The sequence below is a fragment of the Zalophus californianus genome, chromosome X, assembly GCF_009762305.2.
Source record: "Zalophus californianus isolate mZalCal1 chromosome X, mZalCal1.pri.v2, whole genome shotgun sequence".
In the NCBI taxonomy this organism is placed as follows: Eukaryota; Metazoa; Chordata; class Mammalia; order Carnivora; family Otariidae; genus Zalophus; species Zalophus californianus.
The window spans coordinates 90,118,394-90,134,456 of NC_045612.1; the positions used below are offsets into that span (position 1 = coordinate 90,118,394).

Consider the following 16,063-nt stretch of genomic DNA (forward strand, 5'->3'; position numbering starts at 1 on the left):
ATCGAAGTGGGGCTGGGATGGCTAGTCAAGGGGCGGGCCTAAGTATCCACTGCAGAGGGGGGAAATTGGGGCGTGTGTGTGTGTGTGTGTGTGTGTGTGTGTGTGTGTGTGTGGTGTGTGTGTGTGTGTGGGTGCGCGCGCACGATCCATAGGGACAGATGTGCCCAGAGCTCAAACAGTGGAGGGTGGAGGCCTTCAGGATCCTTTGAAACTCCCAGGTGGAATCCAGGTCGGACACACATCCTGAATGGACCTTTCCTGCCCAGCCAGGATATCCTGTGTTTGTCGAAAGGACCGCACAGGGAAGCCCTGACCATTGTCCTTCCCGAAATCTGCCAGTCAGCCCTTCCCCAGCCCGAGGCAGCCGCCCCAGACAGAGGAAGAGTAACTCTGGAAACGGTGTTATCTGCATCCTCCATGGACTTCCTCACCTCCTCCCCTGCCCCGTTAGCCCTAAGCTCCTTAGCATCCTCAAACAGAATTTGGGGAAGCTGAGATGGGGTCAGCGCCCTGAAGCCAGCCCCCTCTCTTTTGCCAAGACCCACCTCTGCGCAGCCCTGAGTGGGCAGCTGAAGCCTGCAGCGGGGAATCCTGAGCAGGAGATGGAGCCCCAGCTGGGGCCTAAGGCTGCCGGCCTCGGCCCAGGCTGGCCCGTGCTGCTGCTGTGGGTCTCAGCCCTGAGCTGTTCTCTTTCTTCGCTGGCTTCTCCCTCTCCTTCTCTGGTGCCCCGAAGCAGAACCAGCTATAATTTTGGAAGGACTTTCCTCGGTCTTGATAAATGCAATGCCTGCATCGGGACATCAATTTGCAAGAAGTTCTTTAAAGAAGAAATAAGGTCAGAATCTCCATTAGATAACTCGGAGGGGCAAACTCCTGTTCCCTTCATGTGATGATGTCCAGGAGTTTGTTGAAAATGAGTCAGGATGCAATTTCTGGGTGGGAGCTGAAGCAAAGTCAAGTCATCATGGCGGTGATGGGATGACGTTGGGCTGGGGAGGGGGATAAGGTATGAAGCTGAATTCTAGCCCTAAATGCTAAAGCCAAAGTTTTCTTTTGAAGCGGGAGCTTAAAGTGTTCTTTTCTATGAATGGAGTAGCCCGGGATTATTGAGTTTGCCAAGTTCATTTCTCATAAAAAGAGGGAAATAAAATTAATAGGAAGCCTACTATGTGACAGACCTTTTAAAGCTTATTTTTATTCGCTCTGCATCACCATCCCAGAACGTTAATGTTTTGCACTCATTACTCAGAGAGTGACCATAGCAAGATTAAGTGACTTGCCCAAGGTCACCCCCTAGTAAGTGGCAGATCTAGGATTTAAACCAGGGCACTTTGCTCCAAAGTTTCAGAACCAATTTTCCAATGCAGAGGAAAAGCCAAGTTAAGTAAATGGTAATGCGTTTGGATCTCACCAAGGACGGTATCACACTCTGGAGTTCAAGCCTGTCAGCACATAGTCAATGAGTCTTGACCACAGCCAAGACCCAGCAGGGGGGCTAATGACATCGCTGTAACTCTTGGTCATTGCCCTCGAGGTGCTCAGGAGGAGGAAGCCATGTTACAGATAACAATAATAAGACGTGGCCTGAAATGTACAGGACCTCCAGGAGCTCCAAGGAGGGGAATACTAATTCCAAATGGGGGCTGGAGAAGGCATTCAGAACAAGGCCTTTAAAGGATGAGCTGAAATTTAGGAGAAGGGCTTAAGGTAGAAGGAACAGTTAAAGCAATGGCCCGGAGTGTGGCTCCGGAGAGGCAAGAAGCACTTAGGGGCTGGAGCATGGGGCCTATGTGGAGGCGTGGCAGAAGGAGGCCATTGGAAGAGGCAGATGGGGCAGGGGCCTTGAATGCCATGCCAAGGAATTGGGACCTTCGCCTGTGGGCCAGCGGTTCCCCACCTCTTTGATACTGAAGACCCTTTGTAATAGGCCTTTCTCAGCAGCCCTCCCCCAGGGACCTATCTGAGGCATGTAAAATTTGGTGACCAAAAAACATTAATTTACAATAATTTGATTTCCAATTTGTATTAACTGAAGACATATTTGATTATTCAACTAAGTTACTAAACAAATATAATGAATAGAAAATATCAGTCAAAAATGTGGAACTTTTGAGAGATGATAGGTATCATATTGATGTGGACTTTCCCCCTTAGGACTTTTTTTAAGGCATTTCAAATGGTGAAAAGTTGAAAGACCTTCCCAACCGGGGAAGCTCTATTGCAGGCAATGGTGAAGGAGTTTAGTGGGGTAGAGACAAGATGAGACTTGTGTTTTGGAAGGATCTCCTGGAAAGCAATGTGCGTCTGCCTTCGGCTCAGGTCATGATCCCAGGGTCCTGGGATCGGGCCCCACGTCGGGCTCCCTGCTCAGCAGGAGCCTTCTTCTCCCTCTGCCCCTTCCCCTGCCACCCTGCTTGTGCTCTCTCTCTCTCTCTCAAATAAATAATTTTTTAAAAAATAATAATTAAAAAAAAAGAAAGCAGTGTACAGGATGACGCTGGCAGGGGCAGCCAGACCAGTTCTCCTAGTCCAGGAGAAAAGTCAGTGGGAAAAAAGCAGGGCAGGAAGGATGCCAGTGGGTAGGTTCAGCTAGAGAAGTCATTTTGTTGACCAACTCAATGTGACAGAAAGTAAAGATGGAAATGTTGAAAGCAAACACAAGATTTCCATCCCATCTAAGAAATGGGGTGGAGAGGACCGAGAACATGAGTGAAGTGGGGCTGATTCCTCGGAGAAAGGAGGAGAGAATACGGACAGATTTTCTGACAGGAGGGAGGGCCTTTATGGGATTCTACTGAAGGAGAGTCCCAGATTCACATCCTTCTCGAGGTAACTAAACAAGAGTATATGAATCGTACAGTTGACTCTTCGCCAAGTGGCAATAAATGAAGTTTTTCTCACCAGGCAGGTATGGGCCAAATTCAGGAAGCATTTCCCCAAATAGGTTTGTGTTCCATTCAAGTTCAGGATATTACCTCAGCTCCCTCAGAATTTATGTTCCATGTGCGCCCGAAAGGGATGTCTGCAGAGACAAGCAGGAAAGCACCAGGTGGGGTGGGTTGGAGTTTAGGGCTCTCCATGTTGAGAATACACATTCTTCAAGTGCAAAACCCCAGAGAGAGGCAATGAGTGGGTCTGGGGACGCAGACTTGTTGATAGTTCTTTACAGCGTAAGCAACTGTTTCCTTATTTTAAAAGTAATATCTGTTTATTTTAGAATTTTCAAAAAATACTGAAGAAAGCACAAAATGAAAATCATGTATAATGCCTCCACGGAGGGATCACCCCTAAGTTAACATATCCTTGCCACCTTTTCTCTAAGTATGGATTTAAAATTTTTTTTTCAGCAAAAATGTGATCAGACTATGTACACTTTTCTGTAAAATTTTATTTAACAGTATGTCAGGAACACCTTTCCACATTATTAACTGTTCTTCAACGTCAGCCATAGAAACATTTTTCTAGATATGTCTCCTTTGGCAAGGAAAACAAAAGTAAAATTAGACTCTTGGGACTGCCAAGAGTCTTTGCACAACAAAGGAAACCATCAACAAAACAAACAAACAAACAAAAAAACCCACCAAATGGGAGAAGATATTTGCAAATGACACATCCACAATTTGATTTTTAATGGCTTTGTGGTATTCAATTGCATCAGTCAACCATAATTTATTTAACTAATCCACTGCTGTGAGACAACTAGTTTTTTTTTTCTCTTTTCAATATTATAAACAGTGTTATGTTGAACATCCCTGCTGCTAGATTTTTGTGCACATCAATCATAAATTCCTATGACAAATTCCCAGAAGTGGAAATTTCTGGGTCACGAAATATAGCGCATTTTTAGGAGACTTTATATATATCTCCAAATGGAGACTTCTACCTATAGAGCTCACTTCTTGCATGATCACAAATATTTAATATTACTACTATTTTTAGTTTGTATGTCTTCTGAGTTGAGCCTTTTTTTCAGGCTTACTGGCCATTCCTTTCTTTCTTTTTTTTGGGGGGGGGTGGGCTTTGTATAATTCTTTTCTTTATTTTTTAATTTATTTCTTTTTTTATTTAAATTCAATTAGCCAACATATAGTACTGACCATTTCTATTCCTTTTTTGTTTGCTAAATTGTCTACAAGTTCATATCCTTTGCCTCTCTTTCTAAGAGTGTTTGTTCGTCTTGTTCATCTCCAAATATTTTCTCACTTTTGCAAATGACTATGATAATACCTTAGGAAAAAGCTCACCTCGAACTCTCAGCTGTTTGGCTGACATGCTATAACCAGGCAAGCGTTAGCATTCCAGGCCAGGGCCTCAGTAAGAACTGGACAAAAACTTTTTTGTTTGGCAACAGAGAGTGAGCCTGGGAAGCTGAAGATACATCATTGGTAGATGACTGTCATCTTTTATCTTCTCTTTGGCAAGAACGCTGATGATAAATCTAATGCTTCGCATACCCAACTGTTAACCTTTGAACATTTCAATGTTTTCAGTACCAGTTTTCCCATGCGTTCCATTTGGACTTTCAAATCCTGAATGAAAAAAAACTTAAGGGAAGCCAAAAAAACAAGAGGAAACCTGATTGACATAGTCTTCCCGCTGAAAACATACCTATCTGTGAAATCCTAAGCAATCACGCCAGCTGGTGAGATCTAGCAGGAACTGGCTGATCAGGATTCATGTATGTGCAGCTCATAAGTTGGGGAGAAAGGTGGAGATGGAGGACTTAGCAGCAGTATTTCTGATCAGAATTGCTCCTAGGGATTCCTGGGCTCTCACCAAGGCAGGTGCTTTCCCTGCTTTCCCTCCCCTTCCTTACTGTACTCACTTGGCCTTGCATCCCTACCTCCCTCTCTCAGAGTCTTAAAGGAAGTTTAAAAACTTCTGAGTAAATAGTGGAGGGCTCGCAGTATTTTTAAAATAGGTAAATCATTAGGCTTGCTTTTGCCTTCTCTTTTCCCTTACCCTCGTCTGTCTCTTTCATCTCGGAAGATGATAGTAATTATTGCTTTAACTCACTTCCTCGAATCAATTCAGAGGTCTCGGGAGCTGCAGGGCCCCAGAGCTTATGGCAAAAGCATCCGTGTACACATTCCGTCATCCACACATGCGCCCATCTGTCCATTTACCCGTTCATTCAGGCGCCCGTCTGTGCATCGTTCCACCCAACCATCCCTCTGCAGCCAGCCAGCCAGCCAGCTCTCCATGTATCCCTCCACTCGTTTATCATCCATCTGTACATCCAAATACCCATCCATCCATCCATCCATCCATCCATCCAACTAAAATGCACTGGGCACTAACTTGGCACCCAGCCATCTGCTAGGCACTGAGCGACCAAGTTGAAGGAAGCCCAGTCCTAGCCCTGCAGGAGTTTACTCTCCATTGAGAAGACAGTGGTGGCACTGGGAAAATGGAAGAAAGTATCTCAGACAAAGGGATGGGCACATGACCAGGTGAGTGGAGGCTCAGGGGCCCAAAACGATGTGGCTTAGCCAAGGATGATCAGTGGTTTGGTGAGAACAAAGCAAGGTTGTAGGGGGAGTAGAAGGAGATGGGCCCAGAAAGAAAGCTGTGAAGTGCTCTAAGTAGTGTGAGCTGTGTCCTAAGAGCTTTTGGGAAGACACTGGATGTTTTAAGGGTTCTGGGCAAAGCTGAGGGATGGAGAAGAGGAAAGGGAGGCAAGAAATATTTAGGAAGGCATGTCTACAGATTTAGTGTTTGACGGGATGTTAGCATGAGGAGCATGCAAGAGGAAAGTGTTTTATTGTTATTGCAACACCGTCGCTCTGTGCCACGCCACCACGCTGTCCTCCATGTTGAGGGGCTCGGGGTGGATTGGACCACATAACCTTGTTGCTTGCTTCCAGCTCTGGAAACCATGATACTGCTAGATACAACCCCTAATAATGTTACCTACCAATCTGTTCCCACAAGCGAGGTCATACAAAGGATGACAGGGGACCAGGCCAAGGCAAAGCGCTTGAGATTGCAAGTTCTGGGGCCTTGAATGCCGCCTCCTCCAATTTCTGGTTGTACGACTTTGGACAAATTACTTAACTTCCCTGTGCCTCAGTTTCCTCATCTGTATGGTTAAGAACAGTACTGACTTCGCAGGTTTGCAGCCAGGTTTAACTGAATTACTACTCACGAAGCATTTAGCACAGTGACTGGCATGCTTACGTGTTTTATACATGCGTGTTGCTACGATCAATGTCTAAGAGAACCACCTATCATAAATCCTCAGTCACAGGCATTTCAGGGGGTTGAACCCCCAGGAGCAAGAGCAGCTGCAGGGAACAAGCAGACAGGCCTGCCTCGGAGCCCTCTGCCCCTCCTTATCCTCTCAGAGGGGAGGACCATTTCCAATGGTTGTCCTGAAAATGCCGGTGAATTTGATTCACTGCTCGTTTATGACGTTTCATTTTTTTATTTTATTTTTTTTTCAAGATTTTCATTTTTTATTTTTTTAGATTTTATTTATTTATTTGACAGAGAGAGACACAGTGAGAGAGGGAACACAAGTGGGGGAGAGGGAGAAGCAGGCTCCCCACTGAGCATGGAGCCCGATGTGGGGCTCGATCCCAGGACCTCGGGATCATGACCTGAGTCAAAGGCAGACGCTCAACCGAGCACCCCAAAATCTTGGTGCCCCAAGATTTTATTTATTTATTTGAGGGAGAGAGCATAAGCTGAGGAGAGGCAGAGGGAGAGGGAGAAGCAGGTTCCCCACTGAGCAGGGAGCCCGACTCGGGACTCAATCCCAGGACCCCGGGATCATGACCTGAGCCGAAGGCAGATGTTTAACCGACTGAACCACACTGGCGCCCCACAATGTTTTACCTTTTTGAATAGATCTGTGGCAATGTTCTTGAACAGAATTCTTTGGGCCTACCTCCACTGCAGTTTGAATGGCACTACTACATTATGGAAGGTGCTAAGTGACAGGTTCTGCTGGAGCACCTTCTTTGAGAAGCTTGCAGTCTCTTAAGATGAAGCTGCGTCATGTGAATGAGAAAACAAAGCAGTGTAGAGTTTGGAGCCAATCAAAATGCTAATTCCCCCAAAAGTCATGATCATGAGGCTGTCCAATAATGCCCAAAAATAAGTTCCAGATTCTTACTTGAATTAAATATAGAACACATCTCAGAAGCTTAATTTTATTAATCATGAAAGTAAACATTACCTTCCTAATTTTTCCTACATAAATCAGAAGATTTCACATTCTCCCCTAATGGGAATGTTGGCATGTGGCCAGAAGAATGACCAGAGAAAAAAAGGTCAAGGTGGGGCCTAGGAAACTAGCAAAGGGGTCCTAGGGGAGGATTAAGGACCAACCAGGCCTTTGTGTGGCATTACACACGTCTTGGATCCCAGAGGGCTTTGAATTTGGTGACCATTTTCCAGCCACTGTTCCCTGTGACTTGCTTGGTATGGATGGCTTAAATCTTTGGACTGAAGGCAAAATTGATGGGGCCACTAAGGGTGGGATATGCAGAGGTAGTGCTCCTCCGAGTGCAGGTCCAGAAGCCTCTTCACCAACTATGGTTCCAAGACCCAGCCATTAGTCAGAGGGTGGGCTGCTTCTAGAACCAGTGTTGGGAAGGGGAAAGATCATGGGCTCTGCTGACAGATGGCCCTGGGTCTGCACGTCTGCTCAGCAATGTACTGTCTGAACTTGGGAGAGGTCCTTAAGCTCTATAAGCCTCAGTTTCCCCATCTGTAAAGTGGGGATGGGGTATCAGGAGAATCTAAGGCACCAGCATGTGTAAAGCTGCCATCTTTATATGGAGAAGTTCAGAAAGCCATGGCTAGTCCTTCTGCGTCAGCTGCCTGAAGAAGATAAAGCATGTGTCTGGAGTGTATCTCCCTCACCTTTTCTGACATCACATATTTACATCCCTGAGTTTGAGGAAACAAAAGTAGTGTTCTCACAGAAAGAGTGGAGCGCCCCAGTCGAAGGAGGAGAAATGGATCAGACAGGATGTTGTCGCCTGTCTCCCTGTCCCCAGGTTCTGCTGGCTCTGACAATATAGCTAGTCCCTCCTTGGCCCCTGCTTCATCCCTCCAGTTCCAGGCAGATCCTAAAAGGGCTCTTCTGGGGGCGCCTGGGTGGCTCAGTCGGTGAAGCATCTGCCTTCGGCTCAGGTCATGATCCCAGGGTCCTGGGATGGAGCCCTGCGTCGGGCTCCCTGCTCAGCGGGGAGTTTGTTTCTCCCTCTCCCACGGTCTGCAGCTCCCCCAGCTTGTGCTCTCTCTCTCTCTAATAAATTTTTAAAATTTTTAGAAAAATATATTAAAAAATAAAATAAATAAAATAAAAGGGCTCTTCTTCCAGGTTTGACAGCTGGCTGGTTTCCCCCCTCGGACTGCCTCCCGACTACTTGCCTTCTTACCCTGCAAATTACTCAGATGATTCCAAAACCTGGCGCCCTGTGGAGGTCTCCAGGCTGGTCAGCAAACAGCAAAGTGACATCTCAGACAGGAGAATCTGCGCCTCTGCAGCAGCCCCAAAGACCTGCAGCATCGAGCGCATCCTGAGGAAAACCAGGAGGTTCCAGAAATGGCTGCAGGCCAAGCGGCTCACACCAGACCTGGTGCAGGTGAGTGTGTTGGTCGTGGGGCAGGAGACAAGGCGGTGAGGTGGGGGGGAGGCATCTACTCTCATCTCACATCTCCATGTGGGGAAAAGGAGTCATGGTCTGTCTGAACTGACCAAACCATGTCACGAAGCAGAGTGGTTTGTGACAAGACGGTAACTAGACAGGGTTAGTTATAGGGACCCTTCCCATTGTCATCCTCCACTCTCGCTGATGTGACCCTCCGCAACTATTTGGGAAACAGTTTCTGGCTGCTACCTCTGGCCTGAAGAACTGATGGGATGAGCTAAACCCTCCCCCCGGCCAGGGTTTAGCTCACCTACAAGCTTCTCAGGGGACCTTTGCCGACTTCCAGACTGTGCCCTCTCTTGAAAGGTCTCCTAGACACCCTGTTTCACCATCCAGAGAGCCCACTTTGGACATCAGCTTCCTCGTCCATTTCCCACCAGAAAGAAGAACAAACCTGAGTCATGACAGAAGTAGGCTCTGATAATACAGCTCCCTCTTCCTATCTGAGAGCTCCCACTCACTCCCCCAAGTAAGCTGCCTCCAAGACTTCAGCACATTGCTGGTGCCCTTGGTCCCCGCTCCTGCACTATCATCCCCGGGATCCTGCTTCCTCGCCCAAACCAGCACAACCTTGTACCTCCCCACACACCCTGCTGGGCCCCTGATGGCAGAAGATGCCCCCACAGAGGACTGAGGAGTGTCTCACCTTCAGCCACGATGGGAAAGAAGAGGCTGACCCCAACCTCCCTGCCATGACAAGCCTGAAGGGCTCGAACTGGCCTCCTTGGGCGGATGCCGAGACCACCTCTTGCACTCCCCAGGCCACAAGCACCCTTCACGTGGACACCTGAGGCTGCCCGAGGGACTTCTGAAGCACTCAGACCTTCCCTTGGCCTCTTCAAGATGAGGGGCACCAAGCAAAGAAGAACCACTGGTCCCTGGATATCTCATCCGTGTCACAAGACCATGTGGCTTTGCTCTTGGGTTGTGTGGACACTGCTTTGCAATCAGGAGCAATCAAGCTGTGGGAAACATGGCTGCCATCTGACATCGCGCTTCCCAATGGGAGCCTTTTGCACTCTACACTTTATGAATCTCACTGCCGTGGGGGTGCGAAGAGAAGGAGCCAGAGGAAGTCAAGCCATTCTCAGGCCAGGGAGGTGGCGGGATCCAACATCTGGGTCTTGGAGTTTGTGCAGGAGACAGCAAGCAGAGGCTCAGGTGGGAAGAACCCGGTGCGGGGCTGCTCAACACTGAGCAGAACCTGACAACAGAGGACAGATAACAAAGCCCCCACCGTGGCCCACACCGTCGGTATAATCCCCCTGCGCCTCTCTTTCTGCACCCGCAGACAGACCCTCCATGCCCTGGCCTGGGTACCTGCCACTTGCCAATTGCAGGCTGGCCACAGCAAGCACTGAACTACAGGAAGGACCAATGTGAGACCTTTCCCGCTTTGCCTCAACTATGTGCTCAGGAACAAGAGGAAGTCCCCCAGGAAAAGCAAAACAAGATACACAGGGAATCATTTCAGAACCCCCTTGAAAATCCCGTCACCTCTTCCGGCCCCCATCATTGACGGGTCCCATGCCGAAGGACACAGTTCTCCTAAGGCACTGGCTCCAGACTTACCTCCACTTGGGACTTGCACAATACACCAAAGGACAGCCAGGTGCTCAGGATACACTTGAGATCCCACGGAAAGTGGCCAGACCGATGAACTAAGGAAAGCTCCCTCTTTCCCTCAGCTTCTAGAGATTTCCATAATAACAATCCAGTGGGGATTATCCCATGCCCCCACCCCGACCCCGGCAAGTCCAAAGCACCCTGCCCAGGACATCTAGTGTCACCTACCATGATGAGTGTAGACACTGTGGTGTAGACAAAAGATCTCTGGAGTCCGGAAACTGTCTGAGCCCTGGCTTTGCCACTCAAACCTGGGGCCAAATGAGAAGGAGCAGAGACCCAGGAAGAGCAAAGAGCTGCCGCTTCCTGTGCCTCTGGTCAACAAGCTTCAACGCTGTGCTTTATCTTGGGGACACGAAAATGAATCTGACACAAGCCCCACCTCCAGGAGTGGGTGGCCCCCCAGCGAGGACAGGTAAGAACACAAACCACCACAAAGCAATATAGTGGATGACATGAGGACACTCGGTAAGGGAACAGAGGACAAACTATTGACTTGGGTCCTTCACTCACCAACCAGGTGACGTGGCATTTAAGCGCAGGACTTCCCCACTCTGCCCCCACATCCCTCCTCCCAAAGAGGGTTGAGGGGAGGCCTGGTGGATGATCTCAAAGAGCCTCCTAGCTCTGACATTCTTTGACTTGAGATGACTCTGCTTCACTTATTATTTAACAATCCTGATGAATGACTATTATCAGCAGGTACTCTGCTGCATGCCTTGACTTCCTACTTCTTTTTTTTTTTATTATTTTATTGATTCATTTGAGAGAGAGAGCACGAACAGAGGGGAGAGGCAGAAGCAGACTCCCCACTGAACGGGGAGCCCGACGATGCGGGACTCCATCTCAGGATCTGGAGATCATGACCTGAGCCGAAAGCAGATGCTTAAACGACTGAGCCACCCAGGCGCCCCTTGATTTCTTCCTTCTCAAAGGGCAGCAAATAGTGCCTTTTCTATCCGATTCATTCATCTTAATGAGCTTTACATATGAAGATGCTTTAGAAAAAGTCCATCACCTTAGAAATACATGGCAACATTATTGTACTGAGAGGATCCCTTTCTTCAGTGTGCTGTGCTAAAATTTACTCGACCAAATTTGTCCTCTCGCTTTAACGTGTGGCCAAACAGGCTTTCCTTCTTTCTGCCAAAAACACATCCATTAACAGCACCCCGTTAAGACACAACCAAAGCCACAACCATTTTCACTTCTCTGCTAACTCATCTTTTCATCCCCACCCACCAGAGATTTTTCCTTTCCTTTTTTTTTTAAATTTAAATTCGATTAACCAATGTATATTACATGATTATTTTCCTTTCCTCATAAAAAAAAAAACAGAAAAATATCAGCAGCCATTTTATAAATGCTGAACAAACCCCATTTTCCCTCCATCCACCAAAGCTCAAGGTGTTCTGCACCCTTTCCCTCCCAGGCCCCATCCAGGCAGCACTCAAACTGCCGCACTTTTCTTCTTAGCAAAACTCACCTCCCAGACAGTTTAAAATGGATCCATCATCACCAAAGGTGGGGGTGAGGGAAACTCACTTATCTGCCCAAGACAGTTGAAAATGAGTGTTCAGACAAAAACTCGTATGTGAATGCTCACAGCAGGACTAATCACAAGAGCCAAAAGGTGGAAGCAACCCACACATCCATCAACTGAGGAATGAATAAACGAAACATGTCATAGCCACACAATGGAATATTATTTGACCATAAAAAAGAATCAAGGACTGATACCTGCTGCAACACGGATGAACCTTCAAAACATTACACTAAGAGAAAGAAGCCAGATGCAAAAGGACAAATATTGGAGGATTCCATGTATAGGAAATTTCCAGAATGGGCAGATCCATAGAGACAGAAAGCAGATTAGCAGTTGCCAGGAGCTGAGGGGGAGAATTAGGAGTGAATGTTTCATGGGCACAGGGTGTCTTTTGAGGGTGATGGGAAAATTCTGGAGTTAGACTGATGATATTTGTACAACCTTGTGAGTACACTAAAAGCCATTGAATTATACACCTTAAAATGGTGAGAATGGCACACTTTATGTTATGCAAATTTCACCTCAACTAAAAACAAAAAGGAAGAATAAGCCCCATAGAAACTTCACCAATCCTGTGACTTCATTCCCTTGGAGTCCCAAGAGGTGATGGGCAGCTAATCCAATAATTTAATTCATGCCAGGATGTTAACAGCTAATAGCATTTCACTGTTAGCTCTCCAAGAAACCATCTGTGTGTAAAACCGATATGGCAATACTCGTACTTGTCCATCCCATGACTATCTCACACCTTCCTAAAACATCCCTGCATCCTTCCCCCTGCGCACAAAATCCAGCTGTGCCCCCAGAATCCTTCCCGATGATCTGAGCAAGCAGCCTGTTTCAGAGTGACCATTCATCCCAGATTTGGCCGAACAGCTCTGCCGGTCCCAGGAATTCTCTCAACCATGACTTGAGTGGGTGTTCCCTGATTTTCTCAAAAGCCACTTTCCAACCGGGATCTAGGCCAGGGCCCTCCAGAGTGTGTATCTGTGTGTGTGTGTGCCAGTGCGTGCTTGGGAAAGGAAAAGGGGCCGCAGGGAGCCCACAGGTTTGCTCAGAGAACTGACAAGGGAGAAAAGAGAAACAGTCAAAGAAATAAAAGAAAATTGAAGGCAGGGGGGATGTGACAGGTGCAGGGCCCTCCAAACCTCGATTGTGAGTTCTGCTTACGAATAAATAAAGTCAACTTGGATGAAAAGCCCCAGTGGTCACCATCAGAGGCTGAGCCAGGGAGTCCGTGGCTCCCCACTCCTGCAGGGCCAAGCACTGCTTTGTATTAAGGACACTCTCTTGAGCCACAGGCGGTATATACTGCAGCGAGGTGCTGCCAAAGAGGCAGCAAGGGACCAGAAAAATCAGCCAGAGGGTGAAACAATGCAGAGTGTGCGTGCGTGCGTGTGTGTGTGTGTGTGTGTGTGTGTGTGTGTGACTTATGCTAATAAAACCGTGACTTTTCTCCTTCTAAAAACTGCATTGTTCTGATGGGACTATCCCACAGCCTAAATTACTAGCCCACAGATAGAACCACAGCCAAGAACACCACCCAGTTTATCATGATGTGCCTGTTCGAAAAACCACAAAGAAGGCTTCCTCTGCTATTATGCCAAGTGCAAAGAGGCAACCACCCTCAGCAGTGCGTGGCTAATCAGAGGAAAACACATATCCCCCGTTGTGTCCCCCTCCCATCCCCTCAACTACCGGCTGCTTCTGACATTGTTCTAAACACAGACCCTGTTTTCCCCTCCGAGTGGGAACGGATTCCGTGGCCGCCGAGCCTTTTCTCCCACTAGATGGCAGTATAGTGTTCAGGCAGCTTCGTTCAACACAAGGATGGCGAGCGATTTTACTTCCTCGGTCTTGGTTATTTGTTTAAAGAGATAGAATTAACGGCAGTAAGCAAATTCAGCAAAATGCATCTTAACCATTTAATCAGAATATGGTTTTAGAGGTAAATACTACAATAAAATTCATCTGTGCTTAATGTTAATTCAAAAACAGTTAAGAGGGCTTTGCTGGACCTATGCAAGGGGCGGGGACCCACTGTGATACGAGACAGGTTATGATAACGTGTTTGAATGAAGATGAAAATCTTATACGAGTTGCAGCTAGTTTTCAGACCATAAAGATTTTAATCTCTCACAGGCTGCCAGGTCAAGGACCCTTCCAAAAAGTTACATTTGCTGTTGTTTTTGTTTTTTTTTTTAAATAACATGGCCAGATTGATGCTAGAAAAAGAAAAACAGCTGATCTGTGGCCATACCATTTTCGTATTGATCTAATATGGGAGTCAAAGATGATGAGTATTGGGGCACCTGGGTGGCTCAGTCGTTAAGCGTCTGCCTTCGGCTCAGGTCATGATCCCAGGGTCCTGGGATCGAGCCCCGCATCGGGCTCTCTGCTCCGCGGGGAGCCTGCTTCTCCCTCTCCCACTCTCCTTGCTTGTGTTCCCTCTCTCGCTGTGTCTCTCTCTGTCAAATAAATAAATAAAATCTTTAAAAAAAAAAAGTTGATGAGTATTAATGGAAAAGGAAATATAAGCTACTAAAAGTGCCTGGCCAGTCCCACCATAGGTCAATATTCCCAGAACATCAGCACACACCCTCTGGCTGACCCGTCTATGGAGAGCGGAGGCCCTTCCGAGGTACACTGTGGTCATGAGACCCTGCTCCCCATGACCCTTGGGAAGTAGTCAATGGTGTTTTTTGTCGTCCACGGGAGTTCCGGGAGCCAACTGGGGAGAGATTACGGTATGGAACTGAGCCCGGCCCAGCCCACTTTCTCCTTCCAATCATGGAACTGTTGACAGTTGAAACAACTAAGGCTTTGGATCATGGGATTTGTCGAGGGTTACAAGCCCCGAGAGTTTATCACCTTGGCATTTGTGGCCACCACGTTATTTGGAATGGGAAAGAGACTAATCTATTCATTTCCAGGCCTCCATTTTACCACAGGCTCATAGAAAAGGGACTAACAGATCACCCAGCCTGTCTGCTCAATTGAGTCCTAAATTACTCCTGATGGACCTCTTGAGTGAAAATAAGATAGTGAAAGGTGTTCCCCACCTTGACACAAACAAGTTGGGAAATTGAAGAGAGGCAAGAGAAGACTCAGGGAAGGTAGACGTGAGATGAGTCACGAGGGGTTCCTTTCCCAAAGAGCTCAAAAGCAGAATAGAGGCAGCCCACAGCCAAGGCATAACTGAAGGCTGGACAAACATCAAGATGTTTGCAGGCTCTGCCTTCACAGGGCTCTCAGCTTTCCTTGAACTTGGGTGTTAGCCAACCAAACCTGTTCTTAAATAAATCAAGCCGTCCTTTGTTCTTGCTACGATTTCTTCCTTTGCTATCTCAATACCCCTATTTTGATATATGCTGGAACAAATTCTTTTGCTTGGCTCAGAGGCCTGAGAATTGGCTGTGCCTCTACATATGTCCACATAATAATGAAGTAAACAGAGGTGAAACTATATCACATACAATAGATATCTATAAAGACATTCACTCGAAAAAATTAATGATGAAACTAATTGATAAGTTGGTTGTGTTCTAAAAATAGTTTATTCGGCCACAAAACCTCTCAATAAATTTTATTTATTTTTTTTATTTTCTATTTTTTTTGAAGATTTTATTTATTTATTTGAGAGACAGAATGAGATAGAGAGCATGAGAGGGGGGAGGGTCAGAGGGAGAAGCAGACTCCCCACTGAGTGGGGAGCCCGATGTGGGACTCGATCCCGGGACTCCAGGATCATGACCTGAGCCGAAGGCAGTCGCTTAACCAACTGAGCCACCCAGTCACCCAATAAATTTTAAAAAAGTAGAAATAACATGGACCACTTTCTCTGATTAAAAGGCAAGAGCAGGGGCACCTGGGTGGCTCAGATGGTTAAGTGTCTGCCTTCAGCTCAGGGCATGATCTCAGGGTCCTGGGATCGAGTCTGCTTCTTCCTCTGCCTCTCCCCGTGCTTGTGCTCTCTCTGTCTCTGTCTCTCAAATGAATAAATAAAATCTTTAAAAAAATAATAAAATAAATAAAAAGCAATAGCATCAGACATTAACAATAATAAAAAGGGGGAGAAAAAAGAACCCTACCAAGTTTGGAATTTTAAAACATTATCTACAAACATTCTTATATACATCAGTTGGTGAACATGAGTATACTTATGGAAGTAAAACTGCTGGATGATGGCATGTACCTAGGGACTCATTTAGTAGATGCTACCAGT

The 16,063-nt window shown here is 46.9% G+C and overlaps 1 protein-coding gene across 2 annotated transcripts in view; it reads left to right on the plus strand.

Annotated features, from left to right (window-relative positions):
• The first annotated feature begins 446 nt into the window (after nucleotides 1–446).
• DIPK2B (divergent protein kinase domain 2B) overlaps nucleotides 447–16,063 on the plus strand; it is a 43,367-nt gene continuing 27,750 nt past the window's right edge. For both annotated transcript variants that reach the window (XM_027609165.2, XM_027609166.2), the window contains exons 1-2: nucleotides 447–835; nucleotides 8,336–8,600. In XM_027609165.2, coding sequence (XP_027464966.1) covers nucleotides 603–835; nucleotides 8,336–8,600 — 498 coding nt within the window. In that variant the 5' untranslated portion in view covers nucleotides 447–602. The remainder of the gene's footprint in view (nucleotides 836–8,335; nucleotides 8,601–16,063) is intronic.